Genomic DNA, 25,644 nt, shown 5'->3' on the forward strand with positions numbered 1-25,644 from the left:
CGGAACAAATGGATACTGCAACCGATCTATCTAACACTGCACAGTTTATTATAGGGATGCATCAAAAACAACAAATGCTAAGAAAGAAAAACAGCTGAGCAGGTTTTTCTGAATTACGGTGACTGAATTGGCTGAAAGGAGGAAGCAAAAAGGCCATTTAGCACACCCTCGGTATCACCAAGTACTCTTACAGAATGAGGCCTTCCCACTCGGCTAGCACTAGCTGAGATAAATACTGGTAACAACTGGTTGCTGTTTCTGTCCCCTAGTCTGCTCCAAGGACTAAGTGATACGTTCCCCCTCTGTGAATATCATTAACGGTATCTGGCTTCGCTTTCCTTTGGTCATTTCTGTGTTTTTTAAAAATCGTATTTGCGTAGGTGAAAAGGGAAAGATATGATGCTTACTTTTTAGATTAATTGCCGTGGCTGAAGTTGGAGAGTCCAGAAAAATGTAAGCTGGCTGAAGAAATGGGTTGACATCAAAGCTGCGTCTATCTCCAAACAAGAGAAATCCTGTTTCTCCTGATGAGCAAGGATCATTGTTAAATAGCCATCACATTACCACATCGCCAACATATAATGCCTAATGCTATGTGTTTGTATATGTAACAAAATCATACGTGCATTTATTTCTCGTTTGAGAATGCTGCCTATGGAGGGGTTCTCTGCACTGTAGTTCAGAGACCTGTAACTTGGGCTGAATTTAGACCTGAATACGCCACCTAGAAATGAATCCAGTTTTGAGGCAAAAGCAAAGGGGACAAATGTTCTACTTCTTTTAGAAGTTGTTTCAGTGGCTAACTGCCTTCACATAGACCTCAGTTTCACTTTTTTTTTTTAAATGTGAATGGTTTTAGTGTTCAGCAATAGGTTCTTCACATATGTCTTCTGCATAAATGTCAGTTCCTGTTAAAATCAATTTATAAAATACTACACCAACTAACTTAAGATGATCTCTTACCTTACAGGCAAACTTGAAGGACACCAATTTGAAACTCTTGCGTTGTACAACCTGTTTTCCCAAGCTCAACTTTTATGCTCCTTCTCTGGGTTACATACCGTTTTCCAAGAACTTAAGATTCTGAGAACTGAACTAAGCATAATATTCCAGCATCTGTCTCATTAATGACGTGAAATAACGTCTCAGTTCCTCTTCGTTACTATACATAGATTCAAGGATGAAGTGACCCCCTTGCGTTATGACATCTCACCAACCTCTCCACCATTACACTTAAAGCCTCCTCAGCCACTGCTTACCACAGATACAGCTCCCACATACGAGACAGTGGGCTCCACTTCATCATCCTGATCGGGTTTTGGAGTACTGCAGTAACGCACGTTTTGTTTGAATAGGCTTTACCTGACTGCTCGACTCCCATTAACATTTATCACTGTCAAACATATCACAACTTGCAGGTTTGTAGCTGTTGCATTCGCTTCCATATAATCAGAAGAACTACCTGATGTAGATGCTGGGGGAGGGGGGGGGCGGCTCAGGAGCCTCTTCCCGCCCCTGTGAGCAGGCAAGAGAAGGAAAAGCAAGCCGGCGGTGGAATCCCCACTCCACGCCCCCCCGACTGCTGATTTCTCTAAAAAGGATTGCAAAGGGCAAGCGTTTAACTGCCAGGGAGGGTAGTTAATCCCAGGTGTATCTTTCACGAGCTATCATTTGTAAAAAGAGTTCTCAGTGCTGGGGGGACCAGACAGGAAAGGAAAAGTTTCCAAAGAGGGTTTGAAATTTCTGTCTTCTAGTCCTAGGGAAATGAAACTGAAGCCATCTTCTGGTGTGCAGCCCAGCAAGTTATTGTGAGCCTTTCTGGGAGAAATTAGCACCTAATTAAAAAGGTGGGAGTGGCAGCCAGGGAGGAGGGTTACAAGAAGGCATCTGCCTTGAGGCTGTGCTAAAGGGAAACTGTAGGTACGTGTTTCTCAGCAGTTCAGCTGAGGGCTGCCTCTAGGAAGAAGGTCCTGGTGCCAGGGCATAATTGTCCTTGGCCTGTTCTTTTTTTTCTTTAGTGACAGAGGGTGCCGAGGGCTGAAGGTACCAGCTGGATGCTCAGTGCCCTTCCATTTCCCTCTGCAAGGGTTTTGGGTGGGTGAGAGACGCAGGCAGCTGTGACCCGGCTGCAGATGTGCTGGGCATGTCAGCCCGCAGCAAATGTGGAGTCTGACACCTTGTGCCTCCTATGGGACAAGACCCTGCTTGTAAAGCAGTTGCTGGAGAAAAAATTAAGCTGGTGCATAATCAACTTCTACCTTAATTGTCCTGTGCAATATCATCTGCAGCTGGGTTCTATCCACAGAGCTGAGATGCTGGTTTCGCTGCCTTTCAGGACTGCTACAGGTGCGTGTTTTCAAGATCTGTTGGCCTAGCCAGCATGCTGTAAGGGTGCGGGTAACAAGGTTTGTCAGTAATGCTTCTTGTGCCTATCTTTGACCAGACTAACTTGGTATCATTTTCTACTAAGAAAGCTTATTCTGTGTGCTGCTCAAAATACTGGGCTGCTCAGGCATTAGAGAGAGGAGAGAGCCAGAGCGGCGGTGGGGGGCCCCGCTGGGCGGGCATCGAGCCCATCGAGGGGGTTCGGTGGCCGCCCTGCTGGGTGAGGGTGGCGGTGGTCAGGGTGACAATGGGGGGCCCCTCTAGGCGGGCATCGATCCCGTCGGGGGGGTTCGGTGGCTGTCCTGCCGGGTCAGGGCGGTGGTGGGTAGCCCCGCTCGGGCGGCTTCGATCCCGTCGGGGGGGTTCGGTGGCTGAACTGCTGGGTGAATGCGACGGTGGGGGCCCCGCTGGCCGGCATCGAGCACGTCGAGGCTGTTCGGTGGCTGAACTGCCGGGTGAATGCGACGGTGGGGGTCCCGCTAGAGCAGCATCGAGTCCGTCGGGGGGGTTCGGTAGCTGCCCTGCCAGGCCAGGGTGATGGTGGGGGGCCCCGCTAGGCAGGCATTGAGCCTGTTGAGGTGTTTGGTGGCTGTGATATGGAGAAATAGTGTGAAATGGGGACAATGGACACCGACTGTGATTGTGTATGTCTGCCCAGGAATGTGGGTATGGTGACTAGTCATGGGTGCGGTGTCTGGTCACATAGGCACACAGCCTCTGAGGAGACAACTACAGTTTTGAGGAGATGCCTGCCCTTCTTCCTCTAACAAAGGGGCTATTTTAAAAAAGAATGAGAAAAGGATGAGAGATATTCCAATGCTATCTAGAGGGAGGGAGTGCTAAGTCTCCTTGCTGGATAAGATGGGATGGTCACAAGGACATGAATCACCTACAAACCTGCAAGACCACCACATTCCAGGAAACGGACTGATAAGCTAATTAACATACGAAGCGGGGTTTAGGTAACGAATATGTATAGGCGCTAATTGAATATTCATTTGTTTCATTGTATAAATGTGGGATGGTTTGTCACTTCGGGTATGCACGCTTGTGGAGGAGCGATCCCCCGTGCATCTGCATGCAATAAACATACCTACTTTATAACTTCCGAGTTATAGAGTCTAATTCCGCACGTCAGGCGGAACCCTCTTCAACCGGGGGGCGCGAGGTTTGCGTAGTCGCCCCATTTCCTACCCACGGGGTGGTTAACAGACAATCCCTGGCAGCTTTCCAGGTCTCTTGCTCTTGTCTAGCTTTTTGGAGAGCCTGGACGACTTTCCCCCACGCTTTCAGATTTTTCCCATTACCAGTAGACATCGTTTCGTCACATAAAGCATGGGAGCATTTGTCCCACACATCTGGGTGGAGTATATCCACCGGCTGGTCAATGACCCCGAGCTCTAAAAGTCTTGCAACTGCGAGAGTAAAATCTTTGGGCTTACAATCAATAACCCGCTGCTTATGCAGCTGTAATACGACCTTCACAAGAGCTTCCATCCTCTTGGTTGGTCCGGGAGCATCCTCCTCGCCGGGCTGGTCCTGCCACTCCGGCTGCCGTTTACCCGATTCCAGGTGAATGTTCCCGGGTTTCGGCACCACTTGTTGCCTTCGCAGGCACGCGGTGACCTGGTTCAGGAACGGCACGGCAGCCAATCCCTGGCCGCGCGGTCCATCAGCTCGCAGACACCAATGTGGTGGATGGCAAATGGCGTTTATTGCTGAGCGGCACGGCACTATATAGCCTAGGTTTACAGTGTCACTTCCGTCTGCTTACATCATAAGCTACAAGCTGTTGGCTACCTGGAGGGGGGCCCTGTGTGTCCGTACAGCGCGACATCTTCCGGCCGCCAGGCCCTACCTAGCAACAGACGTGTCTGCTAATACCAGGAGGAGGAACTGGGTGATGGAGCTGCTCTTGGACATCTGCTGCCTCCAACCATAGGGTCCTCTTCATGAAGCAAATATAGTGACAAGTCAGGCAAGACTTCTGTGAGCCAAGTGAAAGGCGTTTCTCTTAGATGCGCCCCCGGTGCCCCATGTCCCCCCCTCTGCCGTTCCTAGGAGAGCTCCCTTCCGAGCCGTGGCTGGAGCTGTGCTGAGTGCTGGCCGAGTGTGCTGTGAGGAGCAGGGGCTGTGCCCGCTGGCTGCCCAGCAGTGAGCCCTGCTCTGCAGCAGGGGCTTCATGGGAACCCTGGGGGCAGGGGCCAGTCCTGGCCTTGCCCTGGCTCAGCCCAAACTGCTCCCAGCGCAGAAGGGCCTGTCACCATCGGCTCTGCCCGTGCTGAGCAACGGCCATGGTCAGAGTCAGGTCAGGAGGGCTTTGTGCTGTGCTCAGGGAGAGCAGAGTGAGTGCTGAGAGGCAAGGGGACTGTCTGTGCCTGAGGGCAGAGGCAGGCACTCTGCTCTCTCCATCCCTCTCCTTCCCAGCTGCCCAGCAATTGCTCCTTTCTTAGATGGAGAGTGATCACACTGCCATGTGACCCTGACAAGCAGCCAGGCACTGCTGAGAGCAGAGGGATCCACTGCAGAGAACAGAATGCCTCATCCCTTTCCGAAGGCTCAGCACCACACTGCTATCCAAGGACACCCAGGGCTCACTGTGTGCCCTGGAAGCAGCACAGACCTTGGGTGGACACCCAAAGTAGATAGTCAAGGGTCCTGACCATGGATAGCTCGAGACAGAGCGTCAGCTCCTCCCCCTGCCTCACAGGCTGCATTGCCCACAGCATCACAGGTTAGGGGAAAGCTGGGACACCTCCATGCTAGAGGACATGTCTGCACAGGAGGACCCACAAGGTCTGCCCCTGAGCCGGCAGCTGAAACCCCTATTGCCAGAGAGCCTGTCTGCAATGCCAATAGCATCTGAGCAAGGCCAGGAGAGAGACAAAGGGACACTCGGGAACTCCTTCCCCTTGCCCAGCCCGGCACACCACCTCCCACACAGCAGCAGTGCAGGACAGTCACCCTCAGGCTCTGCTCAGCGAGAAATGGCAGCGTGGCAGCAGGAGAGATGCACTTCATCCCTTCTGCTGCTCTGCTGGACCAGGGGGTGTTGAAACACATGAAACCAACGGTCTAAAGGCTGTGCTGGGTGGGAGAGGAGAGCAGAGGTGTGTTGCTCAGGGAAGGCACCTGCACGGCAGACCGTGGCCAGGAGGTGCCCCTATCTGCCCTGCATCAGGGTTCCCCTCAGCATCTCCCCCCCTCCCTGCCCAGGGCTCTGCTGCCTGCAGCTGTCCCTGCCAGCAGCTCTTTCTCTGGCCCCAGGGCCCTTCCCTGCCAGCGCTCACAGAGCCCAGCTCAGCCCTGTGGATAACTGGCTAGCTGAAAAAAGGTCTCATAGACATAGTGCAGCTAGCTGGACAAAAATGCACATCGCTCTCAGCTTATCTGAAGTAAAGCAAAATACACTGTCTTTGGCTGTTTTTGTTACACAATAACAGGAAGATTTTGGTGGGAAAAGAATGTTGCAGGTGGGAACAGAAAACGACAGAAGAGAAACTAGGGGCGGGCTTGGTATTTAGGCAGCTAACCAATAATGAGCACAACTTTTGTAATATGTATGAGCTAATTATAACAAGATATAAAAGGTGACTGTAAGGGACAATAAATGAAGTCTGCTGATCACTCATATTGAGTGACTGTGTCTTCCCTCCGTCGCGACAAATGGCGCCCCAACAGGGACCCTAGAGAGGGCTGAACCTGCGAGACACGGTTTGACGGAGTTTCGGGTACCGGTCCTGAAAGCAGCGCAGGAGGCGGAAGGGCACAGTCCCTGCGCCCGGGAGCACCTACAGAGGGTCCCGCCGCCCACGCGTCGCCGAAGTCTTGCAAAGGCTGCAACAGCGCTGATGAAGGTATGGAGAGACAAGCGACGTATGATTTGCTCATACGCTTTTTAGAAAAGCGGAGCGTTCTGGACATAGATTGTAAAAAGGAATTACTTGGGTTATTAGCGTATGGGATAGCGTCCAGACCCCCGCGGCAGTGGCGAGCAGCGGCGCGCGGCCCGGCAGGCCCCTTCCCAGCCGCGGTTTCTCTCCAAGGCGGCACCCCCCCCCCCCTAATCGGCACCATGGCGATGCAAGCGGCCAAGCGAGCTAACATCTGGCTGCCCCCAGAGGTCAATCGGATCCTTTATATTCAGAACCTGCCGTATAAAATCACAGCGGAGGAAATGTATGATATTTTTGGGAAATACGGACCTATTCGACAACTCAGAGTTGGAAACACTCCTGAAACAAGTGGAACAGCTTAAGCTTCTCAAGGAAAAATACGGACTTGATTACAAACCCACAAAAAAAAAAAGAAAAAAAAGTGCTTCAGATGTCACCTACAAGAAATGGGTTTCTGCTTTGAACTAGCAAACATCTCTGTGTTTAAAAAGAAGCCTTTTGGCCTTGATGGAGATAATTTATTCTGTATTCTGTATTTATGCTGTATTCTGAATGTGGAAATTGGTTGGGACTAGGAGGCTGGCTTAAAGGCATTTTGCCAACGGGATTATTATTTTTGATCATTATTGTAATAATAGTTTTTTGATCAAAACCAGCCAAAATTATTTGTAAGCATTAGGCATATCTGAAGAGAATGCCTTTATTTGAATCAGCAGTTAAGGTGTAGTTTAGTCTGATGCTGTGGTTTTACCTGGTCCTGGTGAATTTTTGAAGTGATGAAATCAGAGATACAAGGTATACTAAGAGTTAGGAGGTAATAAGGTAATAATCTAAGTAAGGGTGCTGTCTTTTATATCTACAAGTGCAATCTGCTTTTACGTAGCAGAGGGAAACTTGAACAATAAGGTTGCTTGAGCAAGATGTGCATGTGACAACTTGGGAAAAGGGATATCACAACTGGAGTGCAACAGTGTTTCTATGTCTGGCAGAGTGAAATCTTTCAAGACCTGAGTTTAGAGAGTCTAAAATAAATTGTTAGTATTCAGAAAACCCATCTTAAGCCTCTTTTGCTTCCATAGTGTTATGGAAGTCAACTGCTATTGTAGAGAATTAATGATTTTTTAATACATATTAACAAATACTACTGTTTTAACTTGAGGCAGTTGAGTGAGAAATACTCACGTGTAGCATTTGAGGGAATGTCAGCATAAATCACACTTACAGTAAGACTGCATTTTTAATTACTGTACTCGTTAAGATTCGATGATGCCATAAGGCTAAGGCCTTTTATCACAGATTGGTTCGGAACTAAAAGGTGTGTGCACATGTAGATATGCACATTTGTGTTATTTTCCTTAATTGGCTACAAAATAATATAATTAGGTTGGAGACTAGATCTTGGGAATTTGTCTATTCTACTGTTTGTTAAGGAACGTGCATAACACACAGCACCCATGTTGGCTTGGCTTGTGGCATAGTTGTCAAATTTAGCATAGACACTCAGACAGATAAGCAACGTACTCTTCTTGTGTGTATCACCTACAAGCCATTATGGCTTAGTGTGTAAATCTGTGTGTAACTATTGAAAAATCCACTTATGAATGTATGTAGCTTAGAACAATTTTTTTTCCCGTTGTTAATTCTTTGATATCAATGAGGTATTCTTCAGAAAATATATGGACTGGTTAGTTGCATAAGGGCAGTTGTTATTTGGACAGAAAATTGTTAATGGTCAGGGATTTTCCACTAAAATATTTGCAAATATTCCTAGTCAAACATCAGTTTGGTTTCCTTTTGGGTTTTGAGCTTGCATTAGTCCATGTTCAGAACTTTAAAATTGCCTTTGAATTTTTTCAACTTTTTATATCACTGGAACAGAAAGAGCATCTAAATTAAAGCTTCAAGCTAACTTTATTTTTCAAGTGTTTCTGGAATTATACTTCTGAACTGAGATTTTGTAATTGATTTTATAATTGATGACTGTTGAAACTTACTTAAAGTGTTCTTTGTTTGTAGTTAACCAATGAGGGATTGCCTAGTATGTAATGTGTAGTTTAAAGAACCAATCTGTTTAAAGCTCGCAGCCTCTGATAACGTATATAAACTTGTGATTGTATGCAATAAGTCGACATTTGCTTGCATCAAGCAGCGTCCCGTCTCTCATCGCGGCAATTTGGTGACCCCGACGTGATGGGTTTATGAGCCGCCAGGCTGAGCAGCAGGTCACGAGTCAACGTTGAATGAGCTGCTGAAAGGAAGCAGGAATTGAAAAAAAATGTCCCTCTGGAATTTAGAGGTGAGTTGTGGGAAACATGGGCAATCAGGGGTCTTCCCCCAAAAGAGATTATCTGAGCTTATGAAAGCTCTCCTTAATAAGCACAAAAAGAATATTCCTGGGCATGATCTCAAGGCAATCCTTAGATGGGTACAGGTAAAATTACCCACTGTGACTGCATCTAATATTTTTACGCGAGAGCTTTGGGATGATGTGGGGGTAAAACGATGGGATGCGGCTACATCGGGGGATGCCAAAGCGCAGTGCATGCTCCCATGGTGGAAAAGCATTTTTGAGATTTTGAAAGCACAGGAAAAAAGTCACAGAGAAAAAGCCGGGGGGGGGGGGGAAGGAAACTCTCCTACAGTAACTCCGTTACCGCTGCAGAACCTGAAACCCCCCAACCCCTTGAAGGTTTTTGCCACAGGTTACCCCCCACAGGAAGACCCCTTTGATCCGGGGCTGGTGGAACCTGAAAAAGAGCCAGATTTATACCCCCCCGACCCACACAATGAATGGGCTAGCATAAGACGTCAAGCCTTGAAAGAGGGAGACCTGGGCATTGCTAAAACAACAGTGGCCCCTGTGCTTTTTCAGGGTCGGGGGCCACAGTGGGAGGCCTTGTCTTTTCCGGTAATTAAGAACTGTGTCACACCGTTACAGAGCACGGGTTTTCCTCTCCTTATTCTGCAAGTCTGTTCTCTTCTGTATTTGATACATGCGTTTTGACTCCTCATGATCGTAAATCTCTAGTGCAGCTGTTATTAGCTCCAACTCAATACGCGCTATGGGAGTCACATTGGAGGGGGGGGCTTCAGGCACTCCTCCTCACCTATGTGGGTCACGGCAATGCCGCTATGGCCGTGCTGACCATACAACACCTTACTGGTACAGGTCGGCACTCTGACCCGGCAGCCCAAGCTCCGGACATCCATCAGGAGGCTCTCGAAGCAGTCCGTGAGGAAGTAAAAAAGGCTCTTCTTAAAATCTCTGACTCACAAAAGCCGCAGAAAGCTTTTATAAGTGTTACTCAAGGACCCCGTGAGTCCTATATGGAATTTATTGACAGACTAAAAAATGCCTTCCACTGTCCGTGGAGCTCACCTCTTTTTGTTATAAAGAAACAAACTGGCAAGTGGCGCTTGCTCCACGAACTCAGAAAAAATTAATGATGCTATGGAAGACATGGGAGCCCTTCAACCAGGACTCCCGTCCCCCACTATGATTCCTCGACATTGGCATTTGACCATTATTGATCTCAAAGACTGTTTTTTTAATATCCCACTCCACCCAGATGATGATCCTAAATTTGCCTTTTCAGTCCCTAGCATCAACATGCAAACCCCGTTGCTAAGATACCAGTGGGCTGTGCTGCCACAAGGAATGAAGAACAGTGCCACAATCTGCCAGTGGTGTACCATCATATGGACGACATCCCAGTGGCCGCACAACATCACGAGGTCATGGAGGCAGCTGTAGCCCTTGTCGCAGCTGCTGTTAATTCAGTAGGCCTCTGTATTGTGCCAGAAAAAATTCAAAAAATACCCCCATGGAAGTACTTAGGATGGCATATAAGGACTCAAACTATAGTTCCCCAGCCTTTACAGATACAGACAGACATAAAAAACTTGCATGACGTACAGAAATTGCTGGGAACAATTAATTGGGTCTGGCTGGGGTTGAGAATTTCTAATGAAGACCTAACTCCTTTATTTGAACTGCTTAAAGGGAATACCGACTTGTGTTCCCCCCGCAGTCTTGGTCTTGAAGCCATTGACTCTTTGCTAAAGGTTGCTACTGCAATCACTCACAGACAAGTACATCGCTGGGCTCCTGAATCACCTTTTCATTTGATTATTTTGAATCCCACTCGACAGCCTCATGTGTTAATATTTCAATGGGAAATCAGACCCTCTGTTGCTTATCAAATGTTTTTTTTTTTTTTTAATCAAATCAACCTACAAAAACTATTTCAACACAGCATGAGATGTTTGCTTTACTGGTAATTAAAGCCAGACAATGCTTGTTAACACTATCGGGAGTAGATTTCGCTCATATCTGTTTACCTGTGACGAGCAGATATTTACAATGGCTTTATCAGCAGTCAGACGCCTTTGTTATGGCATTGGCGGACTATAGAGGTCAACTCACATCCCACCCACCTTCGCATAAGCTGCTTAATATTGACTTTCACTTAATATCCAAGCCAAAGAGGAGCAATCAGCCATTACAAGCTTATACTGTGTTTAAAGGCGGGTCTGGAAAATCGCACAAATCAGTCATTTTATGGTGGGATGACCAGCGTGGCTGATGGGGCTCGGACATAGAAACTCTTTCTGGTTCTCCTCAGACAGTGGAACTGGCTGCAGTTGTTCGAGTTTTTCGAAGGTGGTCCACACCGCTTAATCTTGTTACGGATTCAGCTTATGTTGCAGGGATTGTAGAACAAGCTGAAGCATCTGTACTACGTGATGTCTCACATTCTGAACTCTTTGCCTTATCACAAGAGCTTGTCTTTCTCTTAGACTCTCGCCCTCACCCCTATTTTGTTATGCATGTCAGGGCACATACCTCTTTACCTGGCTTTATTGCAGAAGGGAATCGACGAGCTGATATGCTCACATTACCAGTACGAGTCCTACCAAATCGCCCAGCACAGGCTAAACTAAGCCATTCTTTCTTTCACCAGAATGCTGGAGGTCTCAAACGGCAGTTTGGGCTCACCTCCCAACAAGCGTCCAATACCATCGCCGTCTGTCCTGACTGTCAAAGGCATTCTTTTGGTCCATAGCAGGAGGGGTTAATCCTAGAGGACTACAGAGCTTACAGCTATGGCAAATGGACGTTACACATTATCCAGGGTTTGGTAAATTAACTATGCCCATTCCCCTATTGGCACCTTTTCAGGTGCTCTCTTTTCTTCTTGTCACACAGGAGAGAAAGCTCGTGATGTCCGCAAGCATTTGATGCATGCTATTGCCACCTTGGGCATACCCTCCCAAATAAAAACGGACAACAGTCCCGCATATATCTCAGCTGCAACAAAGGGCTTTCTTGACTCATGGGGCATAACTCACATTACCGGTACTCCTCATTCCCCTACAGGCCAATCTTTGATTGAACGCTCTCATCAGTCTTTGAAACGCTTACTACAACAACAAAAAGGGGGAATGGGGACTGCAACCCCTGAGGAACGACTAAAGAAAGCTCTGTGTGTTTTCAATTTTTTGAATTGTTCTTTAATAGATAATAATCCTCCGATACTTGGGCATTTTAATGCGAATGCTTCACTTGAGGCATGAATTAAACCTCCAGTGCTGGTCCGTGATCCAGAAACAGGTAAGATTATGGGACCATATCCTCTTGTGACATGGGGAAGAGGTTATGCTTGTGTTTCCACAGAAAAATGCCCCGGGTGGATTCTGGCGAAGAACGTACGACCCTTCCATGAATCCCTACCACAATCAATGGGTGAGGACTCCGATCATCCTCCGGATCATCCCCTGGATCATCATCTCGATCAACAAGCTTCTGAACCTTCTGGGATCACGAATAACTGAAGCAGTATAAATTGAACGCTGTGGACTGAAAATGACTAAATGAATCAACGTAGAGAAGTATCAGTCACGGGAATTTCATGTACTGTATGCGGGCACTGTAAGCCTTGGGTCTTATGTGTGTGCTCTAACTGTAAAAAGGAATGGTGGTGTAGAGTAGTATTAGCCAAACGATGGTGTGAAGGCTGTCTTGTTAATGGAATTAATGCTGTTAAAATTCTGCTTACTTCAGGTCACGAGTCAGCAGAAGAACAAAGATATTGGGAATATTCCCGGGACTGGACCCTATCTGTATATAAACAAGCAGAAAGAGTCCTGGTCTGTGGTTTTGAGTGCAGTAAGACTAACCTGGTGCCTGCTGTTTGGACTGTTCTTAAACAGGACTGGGAGCAGACTAAAGAAAAATGTGAAAAACGATTTGCATGGAAGCTAAGGGCAGGCCAGAAACAGTTTTTGAAATAGTGCTTATCTTCATGGTGACAGTAGGGATTGTGCAAGCCTACCCATTTCTTCCTGCACTTCCTAAGGTTAATGTATGGGTTACATTGGCAAATGTGACCAGACAAGACACTTGGTGTCTTGCCACTGCTTCACCTAATAACCCCTTTTCCACATGCCTCGTGGGCCTACCGCTAGATGAGTGGCCGGTACCTACACATTTAGAAGCAATTTTTCCAAACCGGTCACAAAATCTGACAGAGAATTGGGACATATGGGTCCCCTGTCTCCCACAGGCTACCCTAGAACCACAAAAGATTGAGCTTCTTGGATCAGTGAAAATGGGTATTTGTGTGAAGTTGAACTATACAGGGAAAAATCAGTCCAAAGCATGGGATGTCTCTCCTGCCCATCCCGGTTTTAAGAATGCTAGTGTTTGGTGTAATTACACGGCAACAAACTTGTCCAAGTCTAGCAATGCCCCCTTGTCATTACCATCGGGAGTATTTTTTATTTGTGGGGACAGAGCGTGGCCCATCATCCCTTCTCATAACAGGAGGTCCACGTAGCCTCGGCCGCCTTTCTGTCCTGACTCCTAATACATCTCTGATTTTACAGCACCGTCTCTCTCATAGGGCAAAGTGTAGCATTCATGCATATGCACCCGATTGTGAAGACCACGTGGAGTTTTGGTCTTTTAGTCAACGCTTTGCTGCCTCCCTTTTTATACCTGGAGCGGCTGCTGGAAAAGCATTAGCAACTTTAGATAAGCTTGGCTGCTGGCTTGCTCAACAAGGGAATGCTACTAGCAATGTATTGTCTGGTCTTTTATTAGATGTAGACAGGGTTCGCCATGCTTCATTGCAAAATAGGGCCACTATAGATTTTTTGCTTTTAGTGCAAGGACACGGCTGTGAGGATTTTGATGGCATGTGCTGCATGAATCTCTCTGACCACTCGGAATCGGTTCATGCCAGCATTTCAACAACTTAAAGCTGGAGTCTTTAAACTTTCACAAGACAACAGCTGGGATTGGTTGGATAAACTTTTTGGAGGATGGGGACTGTCGGGATGCTTAAGAAGTTTAGTGAAGACGATTGTTTATGCCTTAGCCGTTTGTGTCTTCTTGTTACTCTATTTACCCTGTTTGCTGCAGTGTCTACAAAAGTGGATAACACACTCTATGAAGAAAGTTCTTTTTGTGCAACAGGAAGGGGGAGATGTGGGACAGGGCCTGAGAGGCAAGTCTCCAAGTACGGTCCAGCTGATAAGCGGGGATGTGCTGGAGCTTGTGGGCCATCAACCTTGGGAGGACGGCCATAAAACCTTGGCAGGATGGCTACAAACCTCGGGAGGACAAGGCATGTGAATAGGTAACAACTGACAGGAGGAGTCAGGCTGAGTAAAGATAAGGGAATGAGGAACAGATGGCCCAAAAGAGAAGTAACAACTTTGTGCTGATGGATGACTATTGAAACTTACTTAAAGCGTTCTTTGTTTGTAGTTAACCAATGAGGGATTGCCTAGTATGTAATGTGTAGTTTAAAGAACCAATCTGTTTAAAGCGCGCGGCCTCTGATAACATACATGAACTTGTGATTGTATACAAGAAATCGACATTTGCTTGCATCAAGCAGCGTCCCGTCTCTCGTCGCGGCAGTTGGAGCCCTGCCCCTGTTTCCCTGCAGGCTGTAGGCACCATCTCGCTGCCCTGCCTTGCTCTCACCCCAACATTGCCATGGGCTGGCTGATCCAGGCTCCCTCTGGCTGAGCTCTTGCACCGCAGCAGGACCCCTGGAGTGACAGTTCTTCCTCCCCATAGTCACTCTCCACCATCAGAGCTTGCCTTTGTCACATTTTTTCCTCTCTTGAGATTTTTCCCACTGCCCAGCAAAGCTTTACCATCTCAGAAACTACGCTTCAAGCAGGGAACCCAACCTGTTAGGGTTTTTTTGGTGGTCTTTCCCCTTAAAAAAGTGAAGTCACCTCCACATGGTCTTCCAAACCACATGGCTGCTGCTGGCCTTTCAGCTTTTTCCAGGGACATGACCAAGCCCTGTGCCTGCTGCTGTCCTGTCATGTCCACAGGCAAAATGGACATGACAAGCCCTATCCCAGCCCTTCTCCTGGATGGGGCCTGTGGGGTCCCTTGGCAGAGGGACTGTCCCAGCCACGTTCCTGATGCTGGCCTGTTACCTCCAGAGGCAGAACTGACCTCACAGGCCCCTCGCAGCCAGGCATGTCCTCCTGCATGAGGAGTTCCTGAGACCCAGGTGCCCTCCTAATACCAGTCCCTTCCATCACCCTCCTTTTGTCCAGGGATGTGACCACCAAAAAACAAGTTTGTTTTTCTCAGATTTGTCAAATACATTTCCCGCAATCCATTTCAGTGGAGAAACATTCTTCAGATGAGCTCCTCTATTTGTGTTGACACATTCTATAGATGCTCTTATATCTCTATGGTTTGCTTTTTGGTTGGACTGGCCTTTAACTGCGCAGCTGAGGCAGGGTCAGCTAGAGCAGCCTGCTCAGTAACTGGTCTAGGTAGGCTTCCAAGACCATAGAAGCACAGAAACAGAATCATTGAGGTTGGAAAGGACCTTAAAGATCATCACATCCAACCGTAACCTCAGTATCAGTAAATCATCACTGAACCATGTCCCTAAGCACTGCAACTGTGTATTTCTGAAACACCTCCAGGCTGGAGATTCCCCCAGCTCCCTGGGCAGCCTGTTCCAATGCTTGAGGACCTTTGCAGTGAAGATGTTTTTCCTCATATCCAATCTGAACCTCTCCTGGTGTAACTTGAGGCTGTTGCCTCTTGTCCTGTCACTTGTTATCTGGCAGAAGAGACCTCCCCCCGCTCATCTACAACCTCCTTTCAGGTACTTCTAGAGAGCATAAAGGTCTCCCTGAAGCCTCGCCTGCTCTAGACTGAACAAGCCAAGTCCTCTCAGACCCTCTTCATCCAAGCAAGGCTCCAGACCCTTCACCAGCCTTGTTGCCCTTCTCTGGATACACTCCAGCACCTCAACGTTTCTCTTGAACTGAATGGCCCAAACCACAAACACTTGGTTTGAGGTGTGGCCTCAGCAGTGCCGAGTACAGGGGGTCCATCACTGCCCTGGTCCTGCTGGCCACACTGTTTCTCATACCAGACAGGATGCTATTGGCCTTCTTGGTCATCTGCACACAACTGCTGGCTCATGCTCAACCATCTGTCAATCCTCACCCTCAGGGTGCTTCCCCAGCAGGCAGCCTTCCAGCCACTCTGCCCCAAGCCTGTAGAGTTCTGTGGGGGTGTGGTGAGCCATGTGCAGAACTGGCACTTATCCTGGATGAACTTCATACAACTGGACTCAGCTGAACACTCCAACCTGTGCAGATCCCTCTGCAGAGCTTGACTGCCCTCATGGAGATCAACACTGCCACCCAGTTTGGTGTTGTATGCAAACTCACTGAGGGTGTACTCAATCCAGATCATTGATGGAGTTCTGAAGCAGGACTGGCCTCAACACTGAGCCCATGGATCACCAGTAATTATGGGTCGTCACGTGAGTATCACTCCATTTACTACCCCTCTTGGGGCTTGGCTGTCCAGCCGGCTTTAACCCAGCGTGGAGAACACCCAACGAAGCCATGAGCAGACAGGTTCTCCAGGAGAATGCAGTGGGAGATGTTGTCCAAGGCTTTTTTAAGGTCCAGGTAGAGAACACCCCCAGGCTTTCCCTCATCCGCTAGGCAGGCCACCTTGTCACAAAATGAGATCAGATTCATCAAGCAGGACCTGCCTTTCATAGATCTGTGCTAGCTCGTCCTGACCTCCTGCTTGTCTTATGCTTGCTGTTGGCTGTTGTTCAGGATGATCAGCTCCACAACCTTCCTGGCACTACGATCAGGTTGACAGTCCTAGGAACCTCTTTTCTACGTTTCTTGCAGGTGGGCACCACTCTGACTAACCCCCAGGCTTCTGGTGCCTCCCCAGTATAGCCAGGAGTCTTGATAGTCACCCCTGGGGGAATGCATTTAGAGAAACAGACCAACGGTTTTCACAGTGTTCCTGCATCACGGCATGTCCATAGCCAAGGACACTTTCCAAAGCACTTTGTCCTCCCTGGACATGAGGTTCACCTGCACCACATGTCCTCTGGGGCTGCAGAGGCAACACAGACAGACATGTCCTCTCCTGCCAGCACTGCACAGTCCAGCCCTTTGTCCCTCTGGTCTTGAGGACAGCTGGGTTTCCTCTCCTTAGGGACATTGCATTTCACCGTTACAGTGCCACCTGCCAACCACCCCAGTATGCTCTGCAGCAAAATTTAGCATGCATTGGACTTTGGGCACTTGGTACCCGCTATTTTTGTTACATGTTTGATCTTGGCCCTGGTGCCACAGCTGAGGTCCAACGCGTCCCTTCTCTGCCATAAAGAACCTAAACCAGGGAGAGCAAGGGGCCAAACTCTTACTTAACCAGCCTGAGGAAGCCTTAGGATCAATGACCTCACATCTTACTGGGGACTTTTCTGACCCCGTGGGTTTACATGGCAAGGGTTTGGGAGCGGTCATGGGGTTTGTAGGGCTGACAAAGGTGAGAAGAGGTCAAGAGTTGGCCCCATGGCCAAGAAAGCCACATTCAGCTGGCTCTGAAATGGACCTGCTACCTCCCTGAGCTCATAAGTAATTCTAGCTGTGAATTCTTTCTGTGAAAAACCAATGCAAGAAAGGCCATAAGACAGTGTGCAGCGTTTGTAAGAGAAAGGCGTGAGAAACAAGGCACAGGAACAGCCCTAGAAACACCAAGTGAGTGAAGAAGGAGGGGGGGCAGTGAGGGAGAGGCTTGCTGGGCTCATGGAGGCCAATAGTCAACCCACTGACCCCGACGTTCACAGGTCAGCACAGTGACAATGTTCCTTTAGGTGTCTGTAGGTTCTTTACATCAGCATTTTAGCATTGCTGCCAGATGGGCCAACAGCTGTGATGCTCAGCTGGATCTGAAACCCTGTGTCACCCCTGTCCACCTTGGCTCCAGCAGCAAAGGAATGATGGAGTCTCATCTCCCAGGGGCAGTGAGGCAGGAGAGCAGCGGAGTGCAGGTGCCAGGCCTCAGGGTGGCAGGCTGTGGCCAATGCTGGGAACTTTCACTGGGCAGTATCACTCAAGGGAGAAGAATTCAGTGCAAGTGGTCACAAGGAGGCCATGAGGCCCCAGGGCCAGAGGACAACTCGTCTTCTCATGGGCCTTGGTGGCAGAAACAATGGCCGTACGCAAGGGGACAACCCTTGGGTTCTCTTGGTGACTTCCACCCTTGCCCGTGCCCTTTGCCTTCCATCTCACGCTGTCCTACGCTGTCCCACGGCTGCTGCTTTTCCACGGCAGGCTGCAGGCACCCATCTGGCTTCCCCACCTTGCTCTCACCCTGCCCTTGCCACACATGCACTCATGTCTGCCCACCCTCACACGCTGTTCCTGCAAACACACACACATGCACTGATCTCACACTCCTTCTGGACGATGTCTCCCACCACAGCACAAGCCCTTGAGTGACATTTCCTCCTCCTGACCTCCAGTCTCCACTTTCCCAGCTGCACTGGCTGGCAGTGCTTCTCCCTCCTGCTCTTCCCTACCTCCAAGGAAAGCTCCACCACCTGGGAAACCACCCTTCAGGCGGGCATCCCGACCCGTCACCCTCCTTGTGGCCTTTCCCCTGACCATGCCACGGCCTCACCGCGCTCTTCCAAGGCTGCGAGCCTTTCAGCTTCTCGCATAGGCACGAGCAAGCGGTGTGCCTGCTGCTGTGCTGCCATGTTCTCAGGCAGCAGCGACGTGACAAGCAAGAAAGAAGCCCCTCGGTGGAGTGAGCCCAGGTCCTTAGGCAGAGGGGATCTCACAGCCCATGTGCCACCCAGGGGCCTTCTGCTGGCCTGCCCGAGACACGGGCAGATGGAGCTTAACAGCACGTGTCCCAGCCATGAGTCAGGGGCTGCCCTACGCGCTGTTTCAGGCAGAGGTGACCTCACCGCCCCTTTCCCAGGCACATTGCTGCTGTTGGGCTGTCCCCTCCGCAGGCAGAACTGGCCTCATTCCCCCCTCACAGCCATTGGCTTCCTGCTGGAATGTGAGTCCCTGAGACACAACTGACCACGAGATACCGTCCTCAGCCGTCACCCTCCCCGTGGCCCAGCACCCCAGCAGATAAAGGGAAGCTTCTCTCAGCAAATTTATCTCATGGATTTCCTACCTATTATTTTGGGTGGAAGAACATTCCTCAGGGGAACTGCTCTGTTTCTACTGGACCCTGTTTTGTCTCTGCTTCTGCGCCTCCGTTTTCCCTTCTTCCCCCTGCTATCCCATCCCAACTGAGCTCTCCAGGGAAGTGAGTCAATGAGTCCTAGAATATCTCAGTTTGGGAGAGGCCCCTGTAAAGGCCCTTGTCCAGCTGTCCTGCTCAAGGCAGGGTGAACTGGATGGCATCTCTCAAGGGCTCTGCCCACTTTGGCATCATCCACAGAAGGGTCTGAAAAGCCACTTTGTCAGCTTGTACTGGGAGACAATAAAGACATTCAACACAGTTGGCCCAACTGCTTGCACTGGAAGATGTCACTAGTCAGTGGCCACCAGGAGGACTTGACCACTGGTGACATTTGGTCTTGAGCCCCTGTGGCGTATGATGCACCGACTCTGGGAGCGGATTGAAGGCACGAAGACACTTGAAGACACCTCAAAGACACTTTATTAAAATCAAGCAAGCCTTTTATACCTTTGCAGGGGGCTGACGTGTCAGCCTGTAACTCTGCTCAGCAACTTTCAACTCTGGGCTCTTTTTTTATTACAGACACAGCAGCTCAGCAACTCCCTTTATCTACAAGGCCACAAGCTCTGCAGACCACTCCCTATCTTCAAGGTTCTCCTCTTGCTCCCATGGCTTCCTTCCAACAGGCATAACTGTGTCTCTCTCCCAAGGTCGGGTTTCGCTCCCTGACGCCGTTGAGCTAGCTCGACACATAGCCACAAGCCGCCAGCCAACTTCCCACCCACAGTGTCCTCCATTTCTTCACTCCAGAAGTCACCCATCTGCCTATACAGAAAGTGCAGGAGAAAAAGTCAAACCCCTTGCAAAGGTGCAGGTACAAACCATCCCCTTCTTGCCTCAATACGTACGGGTGCAGCAATCCCTTTGATGTCCCACAATTACCTGGAACTGGCTGCAGGAGTATTTCCACCATCATTTCCCCAGACACTACGGTGAGGATGACCAGCCTGTATTTCTCCCAATTGTCCTTCTTGCTTTTCCTGAACAAAGGCTGGATGTCTGCCTTTTGCCAGGACCCCAGAACCTCCCTGATTGCTCGGACACATTTGAGGGCACCATCCAGAAAGGGTGCCGTGATCAGACAGAGGCACTTGCAATGAGCCTGCCCAAGGCGGGTGAGATGAATCTCCCTGGGACAGTGGCCTTTGTTCCTGCAGTCACACACAGGAACAGCGGTGCCCTGGGAGGTGTCCCCACCTCAGCTGGCCTCACGCACTGCTGGCATGGTTGAACCCCAGCCTCACGCACACAGGGGTGCTCAGAGGCACGAGCCCGTCCCTGGCACGTGCGGAGGCAGAGCACTGCAGCGGGCACAGTGACTGCCTGGCCTCCTGCTGCCCCTGCCAGAGGCTGGCAGCACCTCAGCCCGGGGGTGTCACGCCCTGCTCGGCACCTCGCGGAGATGGCCCTCGTCATGAGCAATGGGCACGGGGACCTCGGTTCAAGGAAGCACGTTGCAGTGCTGCATTCAGGTGGTCTCCACAAATCCATAGCATTTGATGGAGGCCAGCACCGTCACAGAGTGCCCGTTGCCTGCCCCTGCCTGCGCTCACAGGACTGCCACGCAGCACGGCAGTGACCAAGCTGCCAGAGCACTCAGGCCTTACACCAAGGCAGGGGGTCAGAAGGGGAGTGTGGAGGTAGAAGGAGGACAGTATTGGAGAGCCTAAAGGGGTGGTGTTCCCTGGTACTGCTGCCATGCGAGGAACCTTTTAAACCTTCATCTATGGACACAGGAACTGTCCCTGCAGCCTTCCAAGAAAGGCCTTGGATGAAAGAATCCCAGGAAAAACATAGTGGTTTAATGGCCCTTTGGCTTTGTTAGATGAAGAGAGAGCAGGGCACCTTCAGAAAAGAAAATCACAGAGGGAATTAGAATGGGGACGACAAATTTATCAGAAATGAAATACCATGAGCAACTAGAACAAATTCAGAAGACACTCTGGGTCTTTGATAAATTACATTATAAATGTTATTCAAAATTTTATTCCTTCAGAAGAAGATACAGTTATCAGTTTGCACATTGCACCCTTGAGCTCCTGGTTCCTCATGCTGTAGATGAGGGGGTTCACTGCTGGAGGCACCATCGAGTACAGAACTGACACCACCAGGTCCAGCGATGGGGAGGAGATGGAGGGGGGTTTCAGGTAGGCAAAAGTGGCAGTGCTGAGAAAGAGGGAGACCACAGCCAGGTGAGGGAGGCACGTGGAAAAGGCTTTGTGCCGTCCCTGCTCAGAGGGGATCCTCCGCACAGCCCTGAAGATCTGAACGTAGGACAGCACAATGAAAACAAAACAGCCAAAGAATAAAGAGGCACAAGCCACAAGAAGCCCCACTTCCCTGAGGTAGGTGTGTGAGCAGGAGAGCTTGAGGATCTGTGGGATTTCACAGAAGACCTGTCCCAGGGCATTGCCTTGGCAGAGCGGCAGTGACAGTGTATTGGCCGTGTGCAGCGCAGCATTGAGAAACCCACTGGCCCAGGCAGCTGCTGCCATGTGGACACAAGGTCTGCTGCCCAGCAGGGTCCCGTAGTGCAGGGGCTGGCAGATGGCCACAAAGCAGTCATAGGCCATGACGGTGAGGAGAAAATACTCTGCTGAAAGGAAAAAGACAATCAGGAAGAGCTGTGCAGCACATCCTGAGTAGGAGATGTCCCTGGTGTCCCAGAGGGAGTTGGCCATGGCTTTGGGGACAATAGTGGAGATGGAGCCCAGGTCGAGGAGGGAGAGGTTGAGGAGGAAGAAGTACATGGGGGTGTGCAGGTGGTGGTCACAGACTACGGTGGTGATGATGAGGCTGTTGGCCATGAGGGCAGCCAGGTAGATGCCCAGGGAGAGCCAGAAGTGCAAGAGCTGCAGCTCCCGCGTGTCTGCCAATGCCAGGAGGAGGAACTGGGTGATGGAGCTGCTGTTGGACATATGCTGCCTCTGGGCATATGGTCCTGTCACAGGAGAAAAAGACAGTGATAATTTAGGGGAGACTTCTGCAAGCAAAATCAAAGCCATTCCCACAGACCACCCCCCGGTCACACACAGACATCCCTCTCTTTTCTCGGACACCTTCCTGCAGCTGTGTGGCTGCAGCCCTGCTTGGTGCTGGCCGTGTGGGCGATGAAGAGCAGGGCATCTGCCCACGGGCTCTTGACCAGCCAGCCCCACTCTGCAGCAGTTGGTGGGGGCAGGGACCAGTCCTGGTGTTTAACTTTGTCCTGTGAAACCAGTGCCAACGCAGAAGGGCTGCTCAGTGTCTGTAGCGCCAGTGCTAAGGAACGGGAAGGGTGAAGGCATTTTAAGAGAGTTTTAGTTTTTTTCACAGCTCCCTCCATCTCTCCTGTTCAGTATTCTCAGATGTCAGAAAAGCAGAGCATTTTTGCTGCCCTCAGGTGGAACAGAGTGAGGTCTGTGAGGCAAGAGGATTGCCTGTGGGTGAGGGCACAGTGAGGGGAGGTGGTCTGTCCTGCTGGTTCCCGGTTTCTGTGGGCTTGCACCTTCCTGAGATGAATGGTGGCCACACTCCCATGTTGCCCTGAAATACCACAAGGCACTGCTGAGAACAGACTGACCCACCACAGACCAGTAAAGGTTGTAGGCTTTCATCAGAACTCAGCATCCCACCCACAGCAAAGGATACACAGCTCATTTCACCCACCCCAACAGCGTTTTCTCCATCACAGAAACTCTACGCCTCTATGTGGGGCTTTCAGATCACTAATGGGTGTGAGGGGACAGGTTTCCATTCTGGAGGGCAACTCACTGCTTGGAAGGGAACTTCAAGGAGGTAGCCAAGTGCCCTAACAAGAGCATCAGGTTCAGGGAGAACCAGCCCATTGCCCAGCCCCACATAGGTCATTGCCCACAGCCGCACAGGTGAGAGGAAAGCTGGGACACCTGTTCCCATGGACACACCTGCAGGAGAGGACCCCCAAGGTCAGAGTGTGACTCTGCAGCTGAAACACCCATCCCCAGAGAGCCTGACAGCAAGAGCTAGAGAATAAAACTAGCACCAAAAGGCAGAGAAAGAAGTAAAATTGCACTGATGGTCTAGGTAAGAGTGTCCAGGGCGAGCGTGCCAGGCACTGAGGGCAGCGCTGCCCTTGCCCAGCTCTGCTCGCCACCTCCCACACACCAACATTGCCGGGCAGCTGCTCTCAGCCCCTGTGCTCTGCAGAGGGACCGGGGCACGTGGCTGCAGAGCTGCACCGCGTCTCTGCTGGAGCTCCGGCTGCAGACGGGGTGGCTCACACCTCGGGACCCCCAGTCCTGAGGGCAGAGGCTTTGCTGGGGGGAGAGCAGCCAGGGGGATGCCTCAGAGAAAGGGGTCTGCACTGCACATGGTCAGAGAGAGCTTTCTGATTCTGCTTTCAACAACAATTCTGTCTGAAGTTTCCTATCAGTCCTTGCAATATCCTGGATGTCAGGAGATTTTCCTTGTGGGAGGTATCTCCCTGTGCCAGGTCTTTCCCTGTCAGCGCTCACAGACCACATCTCTGCCTCTGTGCACTGGCCCCGCACAAACGTGCCTCTCTGCAGGGCCCTGGCTGGGCGCAGGGTCCTGTCCGCAGGGGGAAAAGGGCAGCTCAGAACGACCCTGATGGCTCCAGCAAAGGTGCTGCTGCTGCTGTTCATAGGCGGAGGAGTGGCTGAGGGCACTTCAGGAGGCTCCTGGCAGACCTCCTCATCACCCAGAGTTACAGCTGGCAGTCTCAGGGACATCTTCAAACTCGAGATCTCCATTAACTTTTCTGCCTTCCCTCTCCTGCCCCCAACAACAGAAAGCTGAAAACACAGATTGAGGAGAGCCCTGGATTTATCATAGCAATCCCTACGCTGACCTTCGATACGAAAAGTCTCATCCAGACATATTTTGAGGGTAACCTATCCTTGTAAGCAGCGCTCAGCCATGCAGCACACTCTCAACAGCAGAGAGATCCTTCCCTCTCGGGACTCAGTCCATACGCCCCCAGAGCTGTGGGGAGCCCCCTGGCAGGCTGAGAGCTGCCCCTGGCAGGCGGCAGAGCCCCTGCCCCAGCACACAGCCCCCGCGGCTGCAGGGACCCTGCTGGCAAGGACAGCCCTGGGCACCCCTGCCTGCACAGCCACCTTCACAGCCCTGCAGCCGGCCCTGGCACAAGGCAGCCCACATGCCCTGGCCCTCCCACGCTGCAGCAGGGAAGCCCTGCTCTGCAGCACACTGGCCTCCTCCACAGCAAAAGGCTCCCACACGGTCCCACAGGCTGGGGGGGGCCCAGCTGCTGCAGACCCGGCTAGCAACTGCAGAGGCATTGCCCTGCAGCCACACACTTACCGGCTCAAGGGCTCTGCAGATTTCTCCAGCAGGGAGCTCTCAGCAGCCTCCCACCAAGGTCTGCTTTTGAGCTCTCCCTGCCTCCCTCCTCTGCCCCTCGGGGCTCCCTCCAGCTGTCCCTGGGGCTGCAGGGGAACCTGCTGGGCAGCAGCATGAGGCAATCCCTCATGGGCCTTGCCTCACCTGGGGGGACACACTTATTTCCAGCTCTGGCAATTCCCTTACTAGAAATAGTTTTCTGCATGAGAGTCACCTTTTGTTAACCCATTCCTAGACAGGACACCAGGAAGACTGCAGCAAAGGATCCAAGTACTCCTAACGGAGCGTGTGTGTACGTGTGTGTCTGGTGGTTCTGCAGGCAGGGCGGGGAGGATGTCCTCAGTGCTTCAGTAAGCCCTGCAGAGCCCATTGCAGCACTTCATTGCACAGTCCGAGGGCTCAAGACTCAGCTCTCCTTTGCCCAGGCCACGTCTCTGCTCTGAAGCAAAGCCTTTGCACCCACAGGCTCGGGGACACTTGGTACCAGTTGCCTTGTGGCCAGGCAGAGCTGGGCTGGTGCCACAGCTGGGGGGCTTCAGCCCAGATGTGCAGCAGTGCCCTCAGCCAGGGGCCCACGCAGAGGCAGCTGGAGCCCGTCCTGTTGCAGACAGAGCTGTGACACTGAGGGAACCAAGTGCCAGGGCAGGTGGCAGAGCTCAGCACAGCTGCTCGGCAAGGACAACACCCTCCAACAGGTCCAACATTGAAAATGGAGTTTATGCTTCTGGGGCAATTCCAGGGCACCCGAAGGAGCGTTCCCTCCTTCTGCACAGGCCACAGCCTGCCAGTGTGTGACCTGGGGCCTGCACTCTGCTGCTCTCCTGCCTCACTCCCCCTGGGAGATGAGACTCCACCGTTTCTTTGCTCCTAGAACCAAGGTGGACACGAATGATGCAGGGTTTCAGATCCAGGGGAGCATCACAGCTGCTGGCCCATCTGGCAGCTGTGCTAGAATGCCGATGCAAAGAACCTGCAGACACCTAAAGGAGCATTGTCACTGTGCTGCCCTGTGACTGTCGGTGGGTGGTTACTTGACCACTGGCTTGCAGGATCCCACCAAGCCTCTGTCTCGCTGCTCCCCTCCTTCTTCACTCACCTTGATGTCTATAGGGTTGTTCTCTCACATAATTCTCACTCCTCTCCCGTTGTGTTTGGTCCTTTCTGCCATAGGGTATCACAGAGGTGCCACTAGAATTGCTTATTGGCTCAGGTTTGGGCAGGAGCTGGTCCATTTTGGAGTCAAATGAAAGTGGCTGTTATGGCCATGGAGTCAGCTCTTGGTCTCTCCTCACCTCTGCCAGCCCTACAAACACTTCCAAATCACTCCCAAACCCCTGCCATGTAAACCCACAGGATCTCTAAATTCCCCAAGAAGATGTGAGGTTATTGATCCTAAGGCTTCCTCACGCTGCTTAAATAAGACTTTTCCCCTTCCTCTCC

General features: G+C 50.7%; 1 protein-coding gene and 1 long non-coding RNA gene across 2 annotated transcripts in view; both read right to left on the bottom strand.

The window, feature by feature from the left end:
• Positions 1–25,644, bottom strand: part of LOC308057212 — a 173,124-nt gene that overhangs the window by 2,985 nt on the left and 144,495 nt on the right. The window lies entirely within an intron of this gene.
• On the bottom strand, positions 20,838–21,790 carry LOC308057236 (olfactory receptor 14C36-like; the record flags this gene model as incomplete). Its single annotated transcript, XM_080411356.1, has 1 exon — positions 20,838–21,790. Exon 1 carries the CDS (start codon positions 21,777–21,779, stop codon positions 20,838–20,840), a length of 942 nt encoding a protein of 313 aa, XP_080267482.1. The 5' UTR covers positions 21,780–21,790.

This window comes from Falco punctatus (assembly GCF_963210335.1).
Source record: "Falco punctatus genome assembly, contig: scaffold_40, whole genome shotgun sequence".
NCBI classification, from domain to species: domain Eukaryota; kingdom Metazoa; phylum Chordata; class Aves; order Falconiformes; family Falconidae; genus Falco; species Falco punctatus.